Source organism: Sphaerodactylus townsendi, linkage group LG10 (assembly GCF_021028975.2).
Source record: "Sphaerodactylus townsendi isolate TG3544 linkage group LG10, MPM_Stown_v2.3, whole genome shotgun sequence".
Classification (NCBI taxonomy): domain Eukaryota; kingdom Metazoa; phylum Chordata; class Lepidosauria; order Squamata; family Sphaerodactylidae; genus Sphaerodactylus; species Sphaerodactylus townsendi.
In genome coordinates, this window is record NC_059434.1 from 82,510,298 (window position 1) to 82,535,046 (window position 24,749).

General features: G+C 47.1%; 2 protein-coding genes across 2 annotated transcripts in view; one reads left to right on the forward strand and one right to left on the reverse strand.

The window, feature by feature from the left end:
- The window catches only part of CTNNA2 (catenin alpha 2), a 542,314-nt gene that overhangs the window by 234,847 nt on the left and 282,718 nt on the right, over positions 1-24,749 (reverse strand). The window lies entirely within an intron of this gene.
- Positions 13,358-16,605, forward strand: LRRTM1 (leucine rich repeat transmembrane neuronal 1). Its single transcript, XM_048509240.1, has 2 exons — positions 13,358-14,903; positions 14,935-16,605. The coding sequence occupies exons 1-2, from the start codon at positions 14,555-14,557 to the stop codon at positions 16,149-16,151; spliced, it is 1,566 nt and encodes a 521-aa protein (XP_048365197.1). The 5' UTR covers positions 13,358-14,554; the 3' UTR covers positions 16,152-16,605.

Genomic DNA, 24,749 nt, shown 5'->3' on the forward strand with positions numbered 1-24,749 from the left:
GAAATGTTATGAAGACAGATCCTGGTATTGGGATATGCCAAAGACTTCCTTTTTGCCTTCTCCCCGTTTTGCCTATCTTTTATACACATGCTGGGAGTTACTGTATGAATCTGGCACGATTGTGGTTCGACTGTGCAGCTTGGACTAGAATTGATTTGAGTCTATAGGGTTTCCTGGCTCCACTTCCCAAAACACTACAGACTGTTACAAAAAAAAGAAAAGAAAAAGGGGGGGGGGAAGAGAGGGAAAAAATAGCTATTGAGGAACATATTGCTAAACTGTTCTGCCTGCTTCATTCTCTTTACTCCACTAAACCCTTTTCAACAAGAAACACACAACAAAGGTATTTTAATCCAGTTCTGAACAGTTCAGTACACACAGCAATTAAGTGACAGGTTTCAAGCAGGCAATGAAACAGGGAAGGTCTGTTCCTCCAAACCAGGAAAAAAGGAAACAGGTTGCCTCCTTCCCAGTGAGAAAATGCATCCCACGACGCCCTGAAATTAACCCAGCTTTCTAACCACAGGGTCGCTTCAACGAACCACTATTGCTTTTCCCCCAGTATTGAACCCAGAGACTTTTCTTTGGGAGTAACTGTTTTATTCATTGCTTATTTTATTTAGATGTTTTCCCAGCCTTTACAATAGTCTTAGGGTGGGTTAAAATAGAAACCATAATAAGGTCCGATTTATAATTAATAAGGACAGATTTATGGAGGAGAAGTCGATCTATGGCTACCTAAGCAAAACCAAAATCTTGATCCTCCTTGATCTGAGATTGCAAATGCCTTAGCAAACAGGTGCTCGGGAGCAGCAGCAGCAGAAGGCCATTGCTTTCACATCCGGCACATGAGCTCCCAAAGGCACCTGGTGGGCCACTGCGAGTAGCAGAGAGCTGGACTAGATGGACTGTGGTCTGATCCAGCTGGCTTGTTCTTATGTTCTTAAGGTCCTTTCCAGCAGAGTAATAAGATCCCTATAAAGCCCAATCCTAAAACCATAACACATTATAAATTCCACTCTTTTCACCCCTAAAAATTGGGATATGTACAGGACACCTCAAGATCCCGCATCCCAGTGGGAGGGGGGATCAGCCAAATGCCTGAGTGAAGAGGCCGGGTCTTTGCCAGGTGTTGAAACTCCATAAGAGTAGATGCCTGGTGGGGTTCTGGTGGAAGCGCATTCCGCAGAGCAGGGGCCACTGTTGAGAAAGTCCCGCGGGCTGCCCCCCACCTGCAAAGGTGGTGGGACAGCCATGCAGGCCTCCCCTCTGATCTCAAGCCAAAATCCAACACATACATAAAATCAAAAACTGGCCAGGTTCTTTACTCATTTCATAAAATCTTCCAGTTTCCTCTGTACTGAATATTAACCCTTAAACCCTAAACTTTCAGCACTTGGCCACTAAACATCAAGATAAAATTAAATTTTTAGCATCATTATCAATAAAATACATCTCAGGTTTTTTTGTTATTTATTGTTTTTAATGCATATGGATTTGGATTTTTAAAAAGATTTTAAGTTGTTAGCTGCCTGGAGTTGACAACAATCAAAAAATGGTGGGTTAGAGTCAAATGAATGAATGAATGAATGGATGGATGGATGGATGGATGGATGGATGGATGGATGGATGGATGGATGGATGGATGGATGGATGGATGGATGGATGGATGGATGGATGGATGGATGGATGGATGGATGGATGGCTCACCTTGCCATGACTGTACCTGTCTTAACCCCATTTATAGAATGCTTGTGGCAACATCTCCTTGGCAACCTTTGGCATTTCCAGTTGAATAGGACCAGGCAGTAGCAGCTCTGAAAGACCCCTCCCCCTGAGCCCTTGGAAAGCCACTGGCAACTTGAGTGGACAATAAAGAATTTGATGGACTGATGGTCTGATTCAGCATAAGGAGGCTTGTTGAGCTCATGTGCTCCCAGATTATTCTTCTGCTCTGGAAGCTGGAAGGAAAGCAGAATGGCATGGCCTAAATCTGAAGCTAAGCAGGGTCAGTACTTGGAAGGGAGGACTCCACTACAGAGAAAGACAATGACCAACCACCTCTGCTTTTCACTTGCCGTGAAAACTCTTGTTGGGGCCACTGTAAGAAAGCCAGCATGGTGTAGTGATTGAGAGCAGGTAGATTCTAATCTGGAGAACAAGGTTTGATTCCCCACTCCACCTGAGTGGCAGAGGCTTATCTGGTGAACCAGATGTGTCTCTGCAGTCCTACATTCCTGCAGGTTGACCTTGGGCTAGTCACAGTTCTCTCAGAACTCTCTCAGCCCCACCTACCTCACAAGGTGTCTGTTGTGGGGAGAGGAAGGGAAAGGAGCTCGTAAGCCACCTTGAGTCTCCTTACAGGAGAGAAAGGTGAGATATAAATCCAAACTCCTCCTCCTCCTCCTCCTCCTCCTCCTCCTCCTCCTCCTCCTCCTCTTCTTCTTCTTCTTCTTCTTCTTCTTCTTCTTCTTCTTCTTCTTCTTCTTCTTCTTCTTCTTCTTCTTCTTCTTCTGTCGATTGTGACTTGACGGCAATTATGTACACAGAGGGGATTTAATTGGGATCTTGTGGGACCCTGCGTGACCAGGTCCTGCACTTAGAACTGGTCACACCCCACAATTAAAACAACAACAAAACAAAACGTAGCATTGCTCACTATTCTCACAGAGGTCAGTTTCCCAACAAACTTGATAGCTACCCTCTTATATGTGCTCTACGGGAAACTTCTGGCAGTGACAACCACAGTGCCCATGTGGAAGGGAAGTGCATTTAGCACATTGTCAGAATAAATAGGGAAAGTTGACTGAACAAGTCCATTGCTTAAAAGAGCATACCACATTCGATGTGCCAATGACAACGAAGCAGTGGCTTGGAAGTTCATGACACTGTTGTCCTCCTGCACTGATCAATAATAAGACTCTCTACTTAGTTGACTTCATTACTGTGAAACAGCATCCAGACTACGCATTTAGACTTCTATTGCCACAACTAAACATAACCAAAATTGCAGTCACCATTATACTCCACATCACATCACCCCTTCCTGTCTACCAGTTCCAAAAGGGGGATGGAACCCATCCAGTTTCACGGTCCAGAGAAGAAGAAACCTCACTCCCCGGAGTCAAAATAACCAACGTTCCATGCTACTGACAGAGCTACGACAGCAGGTGTCGAATAAGTTGATAAGGCATTGCCTGAGGAGCAAAGTGGAAAAACATAAGCACAGCAGAGAGGGGGAATGAGAAGAGAAGGGTTCCCATATCCTGGGCAGGAGACAGGAGACATGGCATGATCAAACATGGATGGATCATGACAGACACTTACCTCAGCCCATTAAAGTTACGTTGGCTTGAAAATCAGTAATTCCCGCCCTTTCCTCCTTCTTTTTTTCTTTTTTACAGGAAGAAGAACGGGTTAAGCCCCATATTAATCTAACCTCCCAGTTTCTTAATGCATCTGAAATTCTCTTTTAAAAGCCATTTGGCGCAGGTCACCTCCCAAATGTCAGCGGCACTCGGAGATGTAAATATCAGAGAAATAACTAATTTAACTCGCGACTCCTGAAGTCGCCGGTCTCTCCCCGGTTTCTTTGGTTAAACGTTCGTCTAGTGAGAAGCATCACGGTTTGCTCCACATGGAAATTAAAGACGACGGAGTAAAGATCAAGGTTTGAGCTTGGCCCCCTGCCAGCCGCAAAAGGGAAATTAAAACCACCACTCAAATTCTCTTTGCTTATAACAAGCTGATAGATACAGCTTGGAAACAATAGGAACATCTGATACTCCACCACTGAAGTTGCTCTCAGTTGGGATCACCGTACTCCCGAGCCTCCGGTGCAGAAAGACAAACAAGAAACATGTGGCCATTCCAATAAAGTACCAAAGTTGCACTTCTATTGGCTGTTGTGAGTTTTTCAGACTGTGACCGTGGTCTGGTAGTTTTTGCTCCCAATGTTTCGCTCACCTCTACGACTGGCATCTTCAGTGGCACGCCTTGGAGAGATGTCATTGCGACATGCTTCCGAACAGAGGCGTATTGGGGGGAAATGGTGTCTGGGAGCAACACCTTCTCCAGGTGCCCCCCACCACCACTGCCCCCACCCCCATGTCCCACTTACCTTTGCAAGCCTGCAGGGAGGCGGGGAAGGGGGCTCGGGAGGCGGTGAGCAACTCAGCAGTTGCCTGACACTGGCTCCTGCACTCCCCACCCCGATAAAAAAGAAGAAGAAGAAGAAGAAGAAGAAGAAGAAGAAGAAGAAGAAGAAGAAGAAGAAGAAGAAGAAGAAGAAGAAGAAGAAGAAGAGGAGGAGGAGGAGGAGGAGGAGGAGGAGGAGGGAGGAGGAGTAGTTTGGATTTATATCCCCACTTTCTCTCCTGTAGGAGACTCAAAGGGACTGACAATCTCCTTGCCCTTCCCCCCTCACAACAAACACCCTGTGAGGTAGGTGGGGCTGAGAGAGCTCCAAAAAGCTGTGACTAGCCCAAAGTCACCCAGCTGGCATGTGTGGGAGTGTACAGACTAATCTGAATTCCCCAGATAAGCCTCCACAGCTCAGGCGGCAGAGCTGGGAATCAAACCCGGTTCCTCCAGATTAGATACACGAACTCTTAACCTCTTACGCCACTGCTGCTCAGAGAGGTAATTATAAAGTTCAGTGGTGGGAACCTATGGCACTCCAGATGTTCATGGACTACAATTCTCGTCAGCCCCTGCCAGCATGGCCAATTGGATTTAAAAAAAGATTTTAAGTTGTTGGCCATGCTGGCAGGGACTGATGGGAATTGTAGTTCATGAACATCTGGAGTGCCATAGGTTCACCACAACTGGTATAGTTTATCTGGCCAGTCAAATGGATATCCATTGGCCAGTAAGAAAATCTGCTGGGCAAATGCCCCTACCTTGCCTTTGTTGTGGACAAGAGATGCTAGAGCTGAGGGTTCAAAAGTTCTGGAATGGATGCATGAATCGAGACACAGGTCATAATTAATTCTAGTTCTTAATGTATTTATTATTGCTATTATTGTTTATTCTGGTATAACGTTTGTTGGTTTATTATGTTGTTAGCCGCTCTGAGCCCTTTGGGGATAGGGTGGGATATAAATTGAAATTGAAATGAAATGAAATAATGCTGAAACACCATGAAGACATTCTTTGCACCCTTAAATAAATGTAGTCACTGACATATTGACAAGTACGTTGTAGAAAGCGCTTAAAAATATCCAAAAGTGCTATGGAAATCTACCAATCACTTACTCTGGAATACTTCTCCTGATTTTGATGAAACATCCCCCAAAATGTTATAGGGTAAGTGATTTGTGGATCATATCCGTTTCTGTGCGCTCCTTTTCCTCAAACTTTGGCATAAGGGCGACAATATTTTCATCTAGCACTTAGCACACGAATGACAACAGTATTGTCAAAGGCTTTCACAGCTGGAATCACTAGGCTGTTGTGGGTTTTCTGGGTTGTATGGCTGTGTTCCAGTAGTATTTTCTCTGGAACATGGCCATACAACCCAAAAAACCCACAACACCCTAGAAAACAGTATTGATTATTGTTATCTGACTGACCCATGATGAATTGGGGGAGTCCTGTTGGTGTGTTTAAATATGAAAAAGACCCTTCTTTCGTGTTCATGCCCAGAAATAGTTATGCTTGAATTTAAAAAAACCCAATTTAAATCTGTTACTTTGCCACAGGCAGCATTTAGATCTTTCGGACAAATTTGGAAGTGTAAGATTTCAGCAACAATGAGAGTTTAAAATGAGAACAGAAAAATTAGGCCATTCCAGAGGTGTGATCCAGCAGGTTCTCACAGGTTCCCGAGAGTAGGTTACTAATTATTTGTGTGTGCCAAGAGGGGTTTACTAATTGGTGATTTTGCCACGTGATTTTTGCCTTAGTTACGCCCCTCCTCTCAGCAGTAGCGCGGAGAACTTGAAGCAGTCTAGCAGGAGGTGCACTGGCGTGCGTGGCAGCCTGCGCCTGCGTGCATTCGTTTCCCGCCCAAGGACCGGCGCAGCGGCTGCATCCTTGCCACAGCCCCGCCCAGGAATGCCCCGCCCCCGGAATGTCCGGCCACACCCCCATCGTGCCCCGCCCAGCCCCATTGGCGCTACGCCATAGCTTGAATCCCACCACCATGGGAACCTGTTACTAAATTTTTTGGATCCCACCCCTGGGCCATTCCCAGATTAAATTCCGAGGAAGGTTTGTTACAGCAGAAGTCAGCATTTGGAAATGGCTCTTGGAGTCCAGTCATCACCATATCTGAAACCAAAATGGAATATTCCTGTTGGTCAGAATCACTGACGATCTGGTGAGTGAGCAGATGGGTCGTCTTTCGCTGCAGTAAGCAGCTTAGCCGACCAACTTAGAATCATAGCGTTGGAAGTGACCACAAGGTCCATCAAGTCCAATCCCCTGCCATGCAAGAAGATTACAGATGAGGTCTCCTCACCCCTTGCAGAAACTTGGAGTCACCGTTTGTATGGTTCGGCGGCCTCGGTGCCCTTGTTCTCAGTGGCCACTTTCTCTACCACCCCCTTTTCTGTCCTGCTTGGGCTTGAAGAACCTCAAAGAGCGTTTGGGGCTCTTTAGTTTGGAGAGGAGACGTCTGAAAGGGGATATGACTGAAGTCTATAAAATTATGCATGGGGTAGAAAATGTGGACAGAGATAAATGTTTCTCTCTTTCTCACAATACTAGAACCAGGGGGCATCCATTGAAAATGCTGGGGGGAAGAATGAGGACTAATAAAAGGAAACACTTCTTCACGCAACGTGTGATTGGCGTTTGGAATATGCTGCCACAGGAGGTGGGGATGGCCACTAACCTGGATAGCTTTAAAAAGGGCTTGGACAGATTTATGGAGGAGAAGTCAATCTATGGCTACCAATCTTGATCCTCCTTGATATCAGATTGCAAATGCCTTAGCAGACCAGGTGCTCAGGAGGAGGAGCAGCAGCAGAAGGCCATTGCTTTCACCTCCTGCACGTGAGCTCCCAAAGGCACCTGGTGAGCCACTGCGAGTAGCAGAGCGCTGGACTAGATGGACTCTGGTCTAATCCAGCAGGCTAGTTCTTATGTTCTTATGTTCAAAAATGGAAAGGGGTGGGGTTTTAAAGCACCTGCTTCTTCCCCTTTAACCTCAAGTCCATCTTGTGTGGTCTGAAGCCAGAACCTAGATCTTTCCTCACCAGTCTGCTTCTAAGATCCTTATGAAGCCATTGCTTAGTCAATTTTCCTAGAGAGTCACCAGATGTCTCCTGAGGCCACAGGGGGATTTTGGGCTGCAGGCATCGCCTCTTTCACCCTCCCGTTACCCTGGTCAGGCTCAACTGCTGGTAACTGTTGGCAGCAATTAAAGGAAGGGGGGCTTAAAAGGCACCACAAACACACCACAAACTTTTGCTTTCCAGTTGCTGCAACATCCTTAATCTTCATCATCCCTGTTATTATTCTCCTGGTGTTGGCAGCTGATGGGTGTGGTTGAGTTGGGCCTTCAAGGACCCATACTCTGGCAGCATTTATTTGTGCTGCTGCTGTCCATAATGGGCTTTCTGGTTTGGGGGCACCGTGGGATCCCAAGTGGGCACACTGTGACTCTTGGGTAAGTCCAGGACGGATTGGGGGAGGGGGCACTCCGGGAAACTTCTGAAAGTCACATAAAACTTGCCCCGCCCCCAGTGGCCCTGTGTTGGGTTTGGGTCCTAAGTTGTAGGACGCAGGCTTTTTGGTAGGATGGATATTTTTAATTTATTTATTTGTTACATTTATATACCACCCTCCCCGAAGGCTCAGGGCGGTTTCCAACAAGAATAAAAGTTTAAAACATCGTATATATAATTTAATTAAAATACATAAAATACTAAACTATAGATGGCTTCAGCTATTCTATTCCCCTTTTTATGAACCCACGGGAGGCCAGATGTTTTCTTTTTATGGCAGTTGACATCATCCTGGCTGGCCAAACGCCTGGCGGAACAGGTCCGTTTTACAGGCCCTGCGGAAACTTTGTAAATCCCGCAGGGCCCTGATCTCACCTGGAAGCCTGTTCCACCAGGTAGGGGCCAGAGCCGTAAAAGCCCTGTCCCTTGTAGAGGCCAGCCAGTTTAGAGCTTTGCAGGGAAGACAAGGGTTTGGTCCCTTTGGAGAGAGAAAACAGTTGGGGGAGGGAACACCCCTACCTTGTTTTCCCAGGGCCAAACTGCTCCTTAACACAACTATCCTTTTCACTTATACATACATTGACAAGTACCCACTGGGAACTGCAAACAGGAGTGCAGAAGGGAGCAGGTGGGTTCTTCACCCCTTCCCTGCCATCCACTTTACCTTTGCAGAATTGCTTCTCAAATGGTCTCCTCTAACACATATTGAACAGTGGGGAGGAGGATACAAGTTCTACAGTGGCCTACTCTGGGGGGCTTTCCGCACTGACAGAGTTGTACTGGTTTTTATCTAGGTTCACCTCAGTGTATCCGCACTGCAACCGAGCTCAATGTTGTTTTGTCTCAGTTCCCCCCCCCCCACTCAGAACTGCGACATCCCTGTCGCAGTTATGAACTGCACGTTTCTGCTGGAACAAGGTCGATACCGCTTTGAAGCTTCGAAGTGCAGACACATCGAAACGACACCTCATCCATTCAACCAATCAGGAGCCGCTTTTGTGGCATGCGCAGAACGGGAGAGTCGTGGTGGGCATGTAACTGTAAACTGTAAAAACTGTAAAAAAAGAGAACGCTCCTATTTCCCATGGTAACACAAGCTCCAATCACAATCGAGGAGCGAAATAGGCACCAAGATGATCCTGCCCATTTAGCTCGGTTCCAGGGGGCCAAGTAAGTTGCTGTGCAGACAGCCTGGAATCGCCCCCCACTGAAGGGAACCGAGTTGACCTTAGCTCCCTTCTGTAGTGCGGAAAGCCTCTGGGTTGGGAAATTCCAGCAGATTTGTAGGTGGAGACTGGAGGAGCCGGGTTTGGGACATCAGAGGGGTTTAAGGCCACAGAGCCCACTCTACAAAACAGCCCTTTTCTCCAGTGGATCAGATCGCTGTTGAAATCCCAAGAAATCTCCAGGATCCACCTGGAGAATGGCAACCCTAACAGGTCCTTGTGTCTCCTCTCCAGTGGAAACAGAAATGAGTTTGAGGAGGGGGCGTTAAAAAGAAGAGCCAGTGGAAGAGGAGGGGTTAACTCCTCCTTTCTAGACTGCAGCCTCCTGTGCGGAAAGAAGGTATGGGGGAAAGATACACATTACTCTGCATAAGGAATAATTTGCTCCCAAGAGGCCATTCCTCTATGTCAAGAGACTCCTTTGCTGCAAGGCTGACCTTTTATGCCCCATGAATAACAGAAATAATGTACCCTTTTTAAAGAGCACGACCAACGTCCGTGGTTCTTCGCTCTCCCCCCCCCCCACACACACACACACCACCAATAGCACCTTCACGGGGAACAGCCATGACGTTCCCATAATAACTGAAAGCACAGAATGAGGGATGGTTTTCTGAAAACCACACTATTGTTCTAGGGAGGACAGAAATTTGAAATTGTGATCTTTCACAACCAAGCCCGGTACTTGATGCATTGCAACAGTTTGGTGTTGTCAACTGCTTTGTCAGTACAAGCTAGGGGGGAGGGCTACCAAGTATCACAGCCAGTCAGACCCCCATTCCCCCAAAATCTCCCCCTTTGGGACCCTTTAAGCTCTCAGGGTCACAAACAGACTGATATTTCCCCTCCCCAATTGTTTCCTTAGCGGCTAGCTCTATTCTGACCGTTCCAGCTCTTATTCTCATCTCCCCAGCCTGTTTCACTCTCCTGTTTCTTCACAAACTCATATTTTTCTTCACAACTAGAGAATCCACAACAAGGAGGCTTCAGCCTTCTCCTCGGGCAAACTATTTTGAGTGCTTGTACAGGGTCACTTAGCTCACTGTGAGTTAAAACAATAAGTCCTTTAGAAATTCACACCCACGCACACACAGACGCCGGGACCCTCTGTGTGTGACACCCAGGATCCCCAAGAGATTGTCTCAAGATGGTTGCGGCCCTTTGTAGGGTTTTTGTCATAACTGATCACTTCAAGTTGTCTCTGCAAGATCAGAAGGAAATCCTGCCTGCTAAAAACAACAACTCAGGATGCTGTTTTCACACATTAAAACGAATCAAGAAAACCCCGTCTGCCACTTTTACCCCGCGGTTTCTTTTTTACCTCTTCTGCAGCACCCCTGAGTACCCAGGGCACAGAAACAAAACAGATGTTGTTCAATTAAATTATTGTGGCGTAGCAGTTTGTTTTCTCTCATTCACACACACAAGAACATAAGAACATCATAAGAACATAAGGACAAGCCAGCTGGATCAGACCAGAGTCCATCTAGTCCAGCTCTCTGCTACTCGCAGTGGCCCACCAGGTGCCTTTGGGAGCTCACATGCAGGAGGTGAAAGCAATGGCCTTGTGCGGCTGTTGCTCCCGAGCACCTGGTCTGTTAAGGCATTTGCAATCTCAGATCAAAGAGGATCAAAGAGGGACATCAGGACAAGGTTCATCTAGCTAAGTCATATCTCCTCTGGCTGGTGGAGGCTCCCCTAGATTGCAGGCAAAGGTCTTTCGTATCATTTACTGCCGGGTCCATTTAATTGGAGTTGCCTGGGATCAAACCTGTGACCTTTTGAGTGCAAAGCAGATGCTCTCCCGCTACGCCACAGCCCCTCGCCACACGTGCGTGCACGCTAAGAAATATCTGTAAGTCCGAAAGACTTGTCAAAGAAGAGGGCTGTCAGAATGCAGCGCCAATGCTGCAGATCCACGAAGCTCTGCTATGCCGGTGCCCTGACTCTTTCCTAAGCTATCTGAGGCTGTCGTCCAACACATATGTGAAGCCTTTGGCTAGAGACTCCACAGTTGCGCCTCCTCCCCACCCCCCCCATGCCCTGTCTGCCTTTCACCTGCTTCCTGGTTTGTTTTCCTGTCCACTTCTACCACTGGGCAAGAAAAGCAGCACAGGATTACCTGGGCAGGGGATGAAAAAAAGGAGGAGGAGGAGGAGGAGGAGCCAACCCCCACCTTTGCAAAACAGGCTCATTTGAAGCTTTGCATTTGACTCTAGTATCCAGCAGCACACCTTAAAATACACAAGGCGGCTATGCTGAATGCTGAAAATGGAAAATTGCAGCAGTAAAGCTTTCTTTCTTTCTTTCTTTCTTTCTTTCTTTCTTTCTTTCTTTCTTTCTTTCTTTCTTTCTTTCTTTCTTTCTTTCTTTCTTTCTTTCTTTCTTTCTTTCTTTCTTTCTTTCTTACTCACTCTCTCTCTCTCTCTCTCTCTCTCTCTCTCTCTCTCTCTTTCTTTCTTTCTTTCTTTCTTTCGTTTGGGTGCTGTGTGGTTTCCGGGCTGTATGGCCGTGTTCTAGCAGCATTCTCTCCTGACGTTTCGCCTGCATCTGTGGCTGGCGTCTTGCTTCCAGGAAGGATCGAGGCTGAAATGATCGATCGCAAGATACCAGCCACAGATGCAGAAGCAGCGTCAGGAGAATGCTGCTAGAACAACCTAATGTCCAGCCCGGAAACCACACAACCTGCTTCAATCGGCGTGAAAGCCTTCGACAATACATTTCTTTCTTTCTTTCTTAAGAACATAAGAACAAGCCAGCTGGATCAGACCAGAGTCCATCTAGTCCAGCTCTCTGCTACTCGCAGTGGCCCACCAGGTGCCTTTGGGAGCTCACGTGCAGGATGGGAAAGCAATGGCCTTCTGTGGCTGTTGCTCCCGAGCACCTGGTCTGTTAAGGCATTTGCAATCTCAGATCAAAGAGGATCAAGATTGGTAGCCATAAATCGACTTCTCCTCCATAAATCTGTCCAAGCCCCTCTTCCTTCCTTCCTTCCTTCCTTCCTTCCTTCCTTCCTTCCTTCCTTCCTTCCTTCCTTCCTTCCTTCCTTCCTTCCTTCCTTCCTTCCTTCCTTCCTTCCTTCCTTCCTTCCTTCCTTCCTTCCTTCCTTCCTTCCTTCCTTCCTTCCCACATTTCACTGTACACTGGAATGCCCTCCTCTCTATGGCATCACCAATATTTCCCCTCCACGAATGCCCTGTGGGATTTCTCACCCCCACCCTGGACTGCAAATCTCAACTCTTTTGCCTCTGCCTCTTCTTGGGTGCCAAATGACTGTGAAGGACCTGAGGAATTCTGCAGGAACTGAGATTTTGCTCCTTGGTACTATATCCAGATGCCCCCGATCTCACATCCAACGGGCTGCCTCTTGAAGGAGCACCCTCCATGCGATCCAGCATGGCTGTTTGATTAAATGACTCTGCAGAACATAAAATGATCCCGGGTCCAAGTGCAAGTATCCACCTTCTCCCCACTCCAAACCTTGAAGTGCCTGCCCCCAGTCGTTGGCTAGGGCAGGTGTTCAGGTGTGTGCCACAAAACAAGCAGTATTTCCCTGGCAACGGAGTGGCAACGTGTCCCCAAGTCACTAAAGGATGCAGAAAATGACTGTCAACAATGGCCTTTCCTGTACCTAATGGTGGCTGAAAATTAGCGGGCAGGCATTTCTTGGTCCATTGAACAAACCAGCAGCCCAGTTTTAGAAAGCTGGGGGGAAGGGTCTGACCCACCCTCCCTCCCTCCCTCCCCCCAACACACACACACACAAACACACACACACACTCAGGCTCCCCAGAAGCAAGCAGCACGGAAGATTGATTCATAAATACAGCATTCCAAGCACATGAAGAACGGTTTTGTACGCCGTGGCATCTACCGCTGCAATTTTCCCCACAAAGATGCCATTAGCCCGAGCATGTACTAAACACTCTCTCTTTTTTAGAAAGAAAAGGGGGAATGGCAAAGAGAGCAAGCCACATTCCCTCTCCCCCAGCCCCCGTCCCATTTGCCACAACCTTGCCTGAGTCTCTGCAAGGAAAACAGAGAAATAAATAATAAAAAAAGCTTTGCTCTCGAATGCATGCACACCAAGAGGGGGGGGAAAAAACCCGGAACGGAGTGTGTTCGACACCCGCTTCTCCCTGTGAAAAGAACTGGAAGGGGCGGCCAAATCTCCCTCTCAGGCAACAGAAAACCACCTAAGTCTTGGAATCTGGACATATCCTTCCTGGGGGAAAAAAAAAAAAGAAAGTCCAAGAAGGCACATGCCGCCCCCCAACTGAATCCCCATATGGCCTCGGACCCCTGTTGAAACCAACAATGAGACAGGGCATCTAATCTGAGAGCTTCCTCTTGCAAGTATCTTGCCACTGCAGCTGCCTGGCCGTGCACGTCTGTGAGCATGCATATGTGCGCCCGAGCTCACGGGCGACAGGGGCTTCAAAAGCCTCCTCCATCTCATCAGAGAACCTATATCCCTTTATTGGTTTCCCTAAAATGTTGGTTTGATGCCCACCCCTTTTTTTCCATTTGCCCGTGTCTGCGAAGCAGCGGCGCAGGCATACAATCGTGAACAGCTTACGACACGCAGCGAGCGCAGGGTGCCTTTGCATGCTGTGGCTACATACTGCTCTGCTGGGAAGAAGGGATGCGCGCTATCTGTGTCTCGGTTTTTCCTCTCTCTGCTCTAAGCGTCTTCTAACAAGCCAAGCGAACCAGGACTGGGGGAATAAAGCCATCTTTAAGCCGGTCCGGTCAGCGCGACAGACGGTATGCGGTCTCGGTGGAGTAAAAAGCTTGCCGCCGGTCTTCTCCAATGATGGATACGAAAGAGACTGTCAGATCCCGGGGAGCTGTTAAGTAAAAGGGTTTTTTTTTCTTCCTTTCTTTTTTGGAAGGGGGCTTCTTTCTTCCATTCCCCCCCCCACCCCTCCTCTCTGAATCCCCCACGTCACAGTATTAACTGCAGAGGGGGGGAAAAAAGGACAGAAGGGGAGAGAGAGAGAGAGAAAAGGAAGGAAGGGGAGAAGATACAGCCTTATGCACATACTTCTGGAACTTGCGGGTCAGCTTAAAAAATCAGGAAGGGGGGACAAGCTAGCTGGACATGCCTTTTGCCCTTTGAGACTCGGCAAAGGGAGACATTGTGAGCCTGCCAACCTCACAGAGAGCCGAAAAAAGAGACAGCATTGGGAGCAACAGAGAGCTCCTTTTTAGCCCTGCATATAATTAAGTCCAAACACAAAGGAAGCTGCTGAATGGAGGCTGTCACTCTCTGGAAAAGGGTGGGTAAGACATTTTTTTTAATTTAATTCTTTCCTGAAGAGAGCGAGCGAGAGAGAGAGATATTTTCTTCTTAATTGTTCTTCCCTTCTGCTGCAGCCTCTAACGTGGACGAGACCCCCCTTGTACCTTTTGAATGCCTCTGAACTTTAACGCTGTACCGATTTCTGCATGCCGGGTTGACGGTGTTTTTTTTCCTAAAGAGACCCCCGAAGTGAAATATTTGGCCCCCCCATGCCGCGCTCACTTTCGCCTGGCCCCCACCCCTTCCCCCCTATTTTATATATGGTATGATGTAGAATTGGAAGGGCAAGGAAACTGACCGACAAACGAGTCCATGGACATTCTCATGCGCCTTTGGGAATATTCTTGCTAATGGATTTCCTCCTTATTGGTGTCTGTTTAAACTGGCTGCTAAGGAAGCCCCCCGGGTTGATCCTGTGCACGCTGGCTCTCTTTTTCAAAATGCTTCCAGCCGTGAATAGTGGGTGTCCGCTGCTCTGCCGGTGTGAGGGCCGGCTATTGTACTGCGAGTCCCTGAACCTCACAGAGATGCCGCACAACCTGTCGGGCGTGATGGGCTTGTCGCTGCGGTACAACAGCCTTTCCGAGCTGAGCGACGGACAGTTCACAGGGTTAACGCAACTCACGTGGCTCTATCTGGATCACAATCACATTTGCTCCGTGGAGGGCCAAGCCTTTCAAAAGCTCTCTCCGGAGGAGAGTCCGGAAAGAGCTCGCTTTTATTTCTGAAGTTTCCAACCAAGGAAATCCAGCGCCACAACTGCCCAACACCACCTTCCGGCCCATGCCAAACTTGCGCAGTGTGGATTTATCCTACAACAACCTGCAGGCTCTGGAGCCGGACCTGTTCCACGGGCTGCGGAAGCTGACAACATTGCACTTGCGGTCCAACGCTCTCAAGTTTGTGCCTGTCCGCATCTTCCAGGATTGCCGCAGCCTCAAGTTTCTCGACATAGGATACAATCAGTTGAAAAGCCTGGCTCGAAACTCTTTCGCGGGCCTGTTTAAGCTCACTGAGTTGCACCTGGAACACAATGACTTGGTGAAAGTGAACTTGGCCCACTTCCCCCGGCTCATGGCTCTGCACTCTCTCTGCCTGCGGAGGAATAAGGTCACCATTGTGGTGAATTCCTTGGACTGGGTATGGAAATTAGAGAAACTGGACCTCTCGGGCAATGAGATCGAGTACATGGAGCCGCATGTTTTCGAGAGCGTACCTCACCTCCAGTCCCTGCAGCTGGATTCCAACCGGCTCACCTACATCCACCCGAGGATCCTCAAGTCCTGGAAATCCCTCAACAGCATCAGCCTTTCTGCCAACGTCTGGGATTGTGGCCGCAACATCTGTGCCTTGGCCTCGTGGCTGAGCAACTTCAAAGGCCGCTATGACAGCAACTTGCTCTGTGCCACCCCCGAGTATGCCCAGGGCGAGGACGTCTTAGACGCGGTTTATGCTTTTCACTTGTGCGAAGACGCCCTGGACCTGACAACCGAGGGCAATCCGCAGTCGGCTGTAGCCAACAACAGTGACCAGCTGTTCAGCTACAGCCCGGCTACCCTGAACTATGACGTGCAGGAGACCGAAGGGGACGGCACGACAAACGCTGTGACGGTAACTATGCCCGGAGAGAACAGCGAGAACGCTGTTCAGATCCACAAGGTTGTCACCGGGACCATGGCCCTGATCTTCTCCTTCCTCATCGTGGTTTTGGTGTTGTACGTCTCCTGGAAGTGTTTCCCGGCCAGCCTCAGGCAACTGAGGCAGTGTTTCGTGTCACAGCGTAGAAAGCAAAAACAAAAACAGACCATGCATCAAATGGCTGCCATGTCAGCCCAGGAGTATTACGTTGACTACAAACCCAATCACATCGAGGGGGCTTTGGTGATCATTAATGAGTATGGATCCTGTACTTGCCACCAGCAGCCGGCAAGGGAATGCGAGGTGTGAGCTTATGCTGTTTTGTTTTATTTTTATTTTCCGGCAGGGGGATCTGGAAGCAGTGCGAAACCAAATAGCAAAGAGCAAAGCGAAAGACAGTCGGGGCAGGGCTGACTGCTGTTTACACGGAGCCGGCCTTTGCTGAAATTATATTTAAAAGAGAGCTGTTAAACCTCCCCCCCCCCAAAAAAAAGAGAAAGACTTGAAAATTTAGCTTTACTGTGGCTTAAAAACCTTCAAGACAGTCCACTTTAAAAAAAGAGAGAGAGAGAGAGAGATTTCACTGGGCAGCTCTCTTTACTGATCTGTTAATATTCAGAGCAAACCTGGGTGTAAAAAAAGAAAGAAAGAAAAGAAAGTACCAACTATTGATTTTTTTTTTTTTGTAAAATGACAACAAAGATATGTTTAAAATAAAAAGGAAAATAGCATTTACAGTTTTCCTATAGACTGGTGTACATTACCTGAATTGCCAACCTATAATATGACTCTGTGTGTGTGTTTGTGTGTCTGTCTGTATGCGCGGGGGGGGGGGGGCACTATCTGATTTTTCCCCCCCACCCAGAGTAAAGCATAACGCTTTGGTGCCAATCGAGTCACACGAAAACAAAAGTTTAAATCAATGTTAGCGTCTCGGTTTTGTGATTTAACGACTGGTTTGCCCTATTGCTGTCTAATATAACCAACAACAAAAATGGCATTGAAAATCCTCTTCTCAATATGGGACCTGTCAGATCTGGACATAGACGAATGCGGATCTGGGTTGACTGGGGTTGCTTTCAGTACTAGAAGCAGCTGTTTCACTCCTGTCTACACTGCAGAGGTTTCTAAGTTGATCCAAGTGGCGTAGAAATGCAGTTCCTTTCATCTCACACCCAAACTGTGTTCGTGTCCCCTTCTCGACTGCTGACCTGGGGCTAAGAGGAGAAAAGAAACATCTAAGATTGCTGTTTTCTGCAGTCCATTGGGCACACCTGACTCTTGAATGGGATCAAATGTTTCTATTGTTTCCCCTTTTTCATGTTTCTTGTTTAGTGCCCCCTAAACAAAAAGTAAGACGGGGGCTTTAGAGCACAGAGGAAAATGAGTGAAGGCCACACACCCCCAGTTGCAAAGGGGGGGAGCTCTCTGTGTGGCTCTGGAGGTTCTACGTAATGCAGTGAGCCACCTTCGGGAAAAGGGGATACCTTTGATTTCTATAGAAGGAGGGTTGCCAACGTCAGCTGGGGGAATTCCTGGATTTTGCGGGTGAAGGCTGAAAATGGTGGGGTTTGGAATGGAAGGGACCTCAGTGGGATACTGTGCCATGGGATCTACCCTCTAAAGCAGCCATTCCCCCCCCCCAGGGGAGCTGGTTTCTGTAGTCCAGCCCCACCTGGCAACTGAGAGCCCTAACAGAAAACCACTAGTTGGGGGGAAAGGGAACACACCTTGTGGAGAGTTGGGCCTTATTACTCAATATGTTGAGGGAAAAGGGGGAGTTGCTCATGGGTGGCATGAATATGATGAAGCCCCAAAACTTGCCGATACAAAGCTGGTTTCGTAGGTCTGTGTCTTATACTCTGCTCCGAATGACTGCCTTATGCTGCACCTTCTTCTACTGTTTTCTGAGCTGACCATCCCTAGTAATATTTCCAGCCTGTTTTAAAATATTCCATAGCCCTGCATGCCCTACCTGTGGGGTTTCTTAAAATGAAGCAACAGACAGGTGCGTTTCTCTGTCTCTGTCTCTCGGTTCAACCATCAACAAACAGGTTAGCTTCTGAGTAAAGCAGATGGAGGGAAGTGTTGTTTTTTAAATAAAATAATAATAATATAATAATAATAACAACCACCACAACTACCAGGCTTCACTCATATTTCACGAGTGGCGGGTGTTGGAGGAGATAGAACCAAATGCCACGGCATTAGCTTATATTTAATTAACTTAAAATGTCACTGCTTTGAAGCAGATAGATGTATGAAGCCGACAACTGACACCTGCTGGAAGAAGCAGGGAAAGGTTTATAAAATGCAGAAAGGGGGGAAACAACTAAGCTAGGCTTTATCTTCCCCCCTCTCCCCGCAGAGTAGTTGCAGGCAAAACCCTTCCTGAGGAGGGGGGGAGCCTCGAGCTGAGGTTTATATGCTAGAGGAGATATGTCACAAGTTTCTTCTCCCTTGCAAAAGAGCCGAGGGTCCCCCTTTAAAAGAGAAATCACATTTATTGCCTTCCTCCCCCCTTTTTTTGCTCATGCTGAAACATTGCAACCTAAATAGAAACAGAGAATGCCTGAGTGATGGATGCAGCTATTTAAGGGTAGGAGAGGGCACATCCCCCACTGCAAAGCCCCGCCCCAAAGTGAATGGTTTTCTTCCAAAGCCTTTTCTACTTCCCTAAAGGATCTTGGCATTTAATCAGATGATAAGAGCCCGGAATTATTTTGGAGGTGAGCCGGGAAAGTGGGTGCTTCTCTCTGCCAACAGCTGCAATTGCAATCCAACCGATAAAACTCTCAGTGACTAACAACAGACCGAAGCTCTCCAAAGTGTCTTGAACATCCCGTTCTTTTAGAAACAGAAAAAAACAACAACACCACCTTGCCGAAACGCTCACACTTCAGATGAAATTATGCAGATTTGGCTCGTGAAGCTCTTCTCTTAGACGTGTCTGGGAAGGAGATCGGGGAAAAGAGCCCTCGAGTGGCCCCGAGATCTCGGCTTTTTTGTCCAGATTTCACAATGACGCTTTCTTGCACGAGTGTTTGGGTGTTTTCGGCAAGAGGTCGCACGAATTTTCGAGCTGCAAGAACTGGCAAGCCGAATAGAAGGGAGAATCAAAGAAAGCCACCAAACCTTATGCTTCCCATCAGTGACAGACTTCTGATTAGTTCACTGGCCTCAGTTGCAAGGGGAGTAGACCAATTTTCAAGAATGTAAAGGATTGTTTGGAACTGCGCAGCTTTGTTGCGGATGTACAGGGCATAGAAGGAGCAACCTAAACACTGTGAAATAACTTTTATCAGGACCACAACTGTGCATGCACAGTTATACAGAATGGATGCACAGATAGGCAGGCACCAAACACACATTTCCTAAGTAGCAGGACACCTCTGCTGAAATCAGTAGAAATGCCTTGCCTTTTACTAAAATTTAAATGCAGGTAATTCAAGAATTCAGTTGTACAGTCGACTCATTCCGTACCCTCATACACTTCATGCTCCCAGTTTAAACCTTTCCGCATCACTTCTGAAAGGTTTTCCAGCTCACTCTTTTAGTATTATTGCTTGTTTGTTTGCTTTTGCTCTGAAGTGGCAGCAGACTTATGGCAACCCCATTGGGGTTTCAAGGCAATGTATGTTCTGAGGTGGTTTGCCATTGCCTGGCTCTGCATAGCAACCCTGGACTTCCTTGGTGGCCTCCCATCTAAATACTAGCCAGGGCCAATCCTGTTTATCAGCCGAGATCTCACAAGATCAGGCTAGTCAGGGCTATGCAGTTCAGGTCATATTTCATCATTTCATCATTTCATTTCATTATTTTATTTATATCCTCCCCTTTCCCTGTAGGGCTCCATGTGTAATTTCCTCCACTAAAGCCGAAGTTGCAAATTTACCAAAGAGTATTTTGGGGAATTTGGAAGTGGAAGCCAAGACGAATATGAACAGACAGACAGACAATGAACAGACAGACAGACAGACAGACAGACAGACAGACAGACAGACAGACAGACAGACAGACAGACAGACAGACAGACAGACAGACAGACAGACAGACAGACAGACAGACAGACAGACAGACAGACAGACAGACAGACAGACAGACAGACAGACAGACAGATAGATAGATAGATAGATAGATAGATAGATAGATAGATAGATAGATAGATAGATAGATAGATGGAAATAATCAACTTGCAGACAAGAAACCTGTAGGGGTTTTTTGCCAGAATTGCATACCCTGTTTCTCCAAATATAAGACATCCCCGGAAAATAAGACGTAGTAGAGGTTTTGTTGAAGTGCGAAATATAAGGCATCCCCCAAAAGTAAGACGTAGCAAAGTTTTTGTTTGGAAGCATGCCCGACGAACAGAACACAGAAAAACAAGACATCCCCTGAAAATAAGACATAGCGCATCTTTGGGAGCAAAAATTTATATAAGACACTGTCTTATTTTCGGGGAAACACGGTATTATGCTTCATCCAGAACAAGTATTCCATAGACTGTGAGGATCTTGGCCCCAGAAATAGGGTAATAATTGCTGACCAAAATGACTAATATTAATTTTCTACAGCCCAAATAAAACAGAAGTAATTCCCTCCTTCCTTCCAGGTAGCTGTCACAGATCTGATTGAACGCCACTGCATACTTGGGGCAGGAACACTGGCAGATGGTTCCCTCACAAATCTTTTGTTGCTTCCCACAGTGGACTAGCTAACCCCAAAGATTCAGAAAGATCTGTTTAGCATCTGCCAATCAGAATAGAAGCCAGGCAGGTAGCAAGGGAGAAACACACAACTTTGTAGGAGATTCTCTTGCAGAAGACCAAAGTGTTAGGTCTGGAAAACACCACACGATTCTCCTAACGTTAAGGCACACATGTACACTGTGCCATATACAACAGCATATGTTGTCTGTTTCAGGTGACTGCTAAAGTCTGCAACTCTGTATGCACATCAAAGTTTATTTATCTTCTTTCTTGTCTGTCTCCCTCTACTATACTATGGGGGATATTAGAAAATCAATGTTAATGGATCACATTCTGTATGTGCCTTGAATGTTGAAAACAAGAGATATTTGTTGCAATGAGAAAGGTTCCAAACTGCGCCTTTCCTAATGGTTAGTGGGAACCGCAGAAATCTCTAAGTGAGTGGGAAACATGCGACGCATGATGCACATCAATAACTGTCTTGTCTAAGGTGGGCTAAGAAAGTGGTCCCAGTTGCCTAGGAGGGGGGAAAAACAGAAACACATTTAGTGGATTGTGAACAACGTCAAGGAAATGGAGGCATGTAGGAAGCAGGACAGGTATTTTTCCTTGAGCTCTGAGGAAAACCAAAACAAACTGAAGGCTTTCCTTCTGAGGAAAACATACAAAATGCCTTCCTTGGCAAGGGAATAAAACACTACGCGTTCATTGCTGTTCTTAATAGCCAAATGAAACAAATAAGTATTGAAGGAACCAAGCACAAGAGGGCACAAGAGGAACAAGAGAAGAATCTAATTCCATTCTTTCCTAAGCGGAGGAGGCCGAAGAGAGAGAGGAAGAAGGAAGGAGAGAAGAGAGGCAGAGAGGAGCAAATACAACTCACAGGGGATGCTGACTGACAGACAGATGGATGGATGTACAGACAGACAGACAGACAGACACACACACACACACACACACACACACACACACAGGTAGAAACAACAAAAAACCCCTCCAGAGATGTTATATCTAAAAATCAGGAAAGATTAGGTGAATGCACTGTGTGTGTATGGATTTTATTTCATGTGTTAAGAAGAAGAGTAGTTCACATGTATATCCCACTTTTCTCTACTTTTAAGGAATTTCAAAGCGGCTTACAATTGCCTTCTCTTCCTCCCCCCACACAGGGGAGGTCAGAGAGGCTGCTGAGAGAGTTCTGGGAGAACTGTAACCGGCCCAAGATCCCCCAGTAGGCTTCAGGTGGAGGAGTGGGGAAAACAAACCTGGTTCATCAGATTAGAGTCAACCACTCACGTGCAGTAGTGGGGAATCAAACCTGGCTTTCCAAATCACAGTCCACCACTCTTAATCACTGTACCATGCTGGCTCTCAGTAGAGATGAAAGGGTTCCCAAGGGAGGAAGACTCTCAAAAAATAGATGTTTCAAAAACTGGCGTGAGGAAGAAGGAAATAATGAGGGTGGGATATTACCTTCTTCAGAACACAACCATCCCATGATGGAGCTTTAGCAGGACTAACCCAACTGCTTTACACTTGAGTTCTGTGCTTTCAAGTCATTGATGACTTATGGCGACCCCTGGTGCGGTTTTCATGGCAAGAGGTATTTAGAGATGGTTTGCCATTGTCTGCCTCCAGGTCACAACTTTGGACTTCTGTGGTGGTTTCCCATACAAATTCTAACCAGGGATGACCCTGCTCAGCTTCTGAGATCCCGTGAGATTGTGCTTGCCTGGGCCATCTGGGTTATGGGCCTCTTCAGAGTTTCACAGGTACCCAGGCTATTTAAAAAAAAAATGGTAAAGATAACTTTCACCCTTCAGACTTACATTTAACTGGAGGTTTTTACTGAATACCCTTGTTCAGCACATGCAGAACAAGGCGCTTTCAATCCGCTTTCAATCCACTTTGCAGCTGTGCAGAATAGCAAAATCCACTTGCAAGCAGTTGTGAGAAGGTGGAGTTGAGAGAGTGCGATAATACATCATAGGTGAAATCCAAACTCACCTTTAGGCCTCCCAGATGTTTAGCCGGACTACCTGGGTTCCCATCAAGCCCCTGCACCCAGCATCATGCTGGCAGGAGATGATCAAGGAGCATGTAATCCTGCCTCACTTTATCAGAGAAACCGCCGAGTTTGCCAGCTGTGCCCTCCATAAGTGCAAAAAGGGGCCTATGGGACGAATTTCCCAACCCAGAGTTGGAAATCTTAATAGCACGTTAAGAAGCTGAGCCTTTGGACAATAAACTATAGATGAACATCCTGTCCTCAGATAGATTGTCCCTGCCCCACAACTACCTGGAACAAGCCAGGGATGTAAAGAAGAAGAAGAAGAAGAGTTTGGATTTATATCCCCCCTTTCTCTCCTGCAGGAGACTCAAAGGGGCTTACAATCTCCATGCCCTTCCCCCCTCACAACAAACACCCTGCGAGGTAGGTGGGGCTGAGAGAGCTCCGAGAAGCTGTGACTAGCCCAAGGTCACCCAGCTGGCGTGTGTGGGAGTGCACAGGCTAATCCGAATTCCCCAGATAAGCCTCCACAGCTCAAGTGGCAGAGTGGGGAATCAAACCCGGTTCCTCCAGATTAGATACACGAGCTCTTAACCTCCTATGCCACTGCTGCTCCAGGAATTTAGAATGTTGCACTCAAATTATTACTGAGGTAGGCCAATACCCTGCATCCACCCCATTGGAGTTTCCGGGCAGGCAGGTAATTTAGGGTAAATTGTTTTTTAAGCTCGCTTAGAGCTAGGACCCAGGGATTACCGCCACCAGAGACCCAAGTGAAAAGAAAGGGAGTGCAGAGTCTTGATCGAAATGAAGTGCAAGAAGGGAAAAAAAAAAGGAATAAAATAAAGGAAATATCAGAAGCGGGAGTTACCGTGAGAAACTAAACCGAGAGCAAGCCACACCAGAGTGTTTCCTGGGGCAAAGCAAAAACTGTAATTGGGTGGATGGGTGTGAGAAACCCAGCTGAACATAGAACACAGTGATTTTTTTTCCCGAAAAAAAAGCGTGGCTGTGGATCTGGCTTCATAATGAATGCCTTTGCTGAGAAACCTGGCGATTCTCTCGGACTCAGAGGCTTTATATTCTCTTTCCTCCCCGAGATTAAGGAGAACTTGCCCTTTTTGGTATTCAAGAACATTCGTTCTTCCCTCTCCCCACCCTTGAGGCCAAATTTTTTTCTTGCTGTTCTTGTTCTCCAGTATTGATCATCCTTAATACTCTGATTTCAAAATGGGGGCAAGGGGGTGAGTACAGAGGTGTGCGTTTCCATTATTATAATTTTGTTTACTATCACAGCTGCCAGTTCTTTAGCTGGCCGTTGGCCTTTCATTACAATTCGAGCCTCACCCAGAGGCCCGGGAAGTTGTAATGTATCGGCGTAGTATTCGTGAGGATCCCAGAAGGGCTGCCCTCTGAATCTGACAGATGTTGATTTTGTCAGTTGGAAGATGTTTCAAGTGCTGCCCTGGTGTTTTCGGAATGGCGCCCCGGGTGCCGATTGCCACTGGGACGACCCAAGCTAGTTTGTGCCATAGTCGCTGAATCTCAATTTTCAACTAATGGTATTGAGTCACCTTCTCATGTTCTTTTTCAATGTTATTATTATTATGAAGCTGTTGTTATTTTTATTATCTCCAACAAATAATTCCAGGGCAACAAATAATTACGGGCAATACATCAAAAGGAAAAAAAATAGACTCTGAATGATCTTAACTTAAGGTAACCAGATGGTCACGTTTGTGATCCGGGACGGGAAGCGGCCGCTTCTACAGCCGCGTGCACGGCCTTCTGGGGCTTGCCGTTTGCCGCCCTGTCACAGGGTGGCAAACGGCAAGCCCCAGAAGACAGGGCGCTCCTGTGGCCGGGCGCGTGGGAGGCTGCTGCACTGCCTTGCGCCCCAGAAGGCAGTGTGGCAGCCTCCCAAAAATCGGGACAATTTGCAGAACCCGCGGGACGTGGGACAAATTGTTTAAAGGCGTGACTGTGAGTAAGCCAAAAGTGGAGACGTCCTGGTCAGCCTAATGCCGCTTGATATCATCGCACAGGAAGAAGAAATAACCATCAGCCAGAAGCTTGGGTCCAAGCAGAAAGCCGGGGCAAGGCTCAAAACATCCAGAAATAGGGACTACAACACTTCCACTTGTGCAAGATCTTGTCAATATCTAGTGTTTTGCTCTCTCTATACTA

Bases quoted from the DNA above. Each gene is read 5' to 3' on its own strand.
- LRRTM1 (XM_048509240.1), top strand. From the start codon at position 14,555: ATGGATTTCCTCCTTATTGGTGTCTGTTTAAACTGGCTGCTAAGGAAG. The intron at 14,904-14,934 runs GTCCGGAAAGAG...TTATTTCTGAAG, and splicing joins AAAGCTCTCTCCGGAGGAGA to TTTCCAACCAAGGAAATCCA.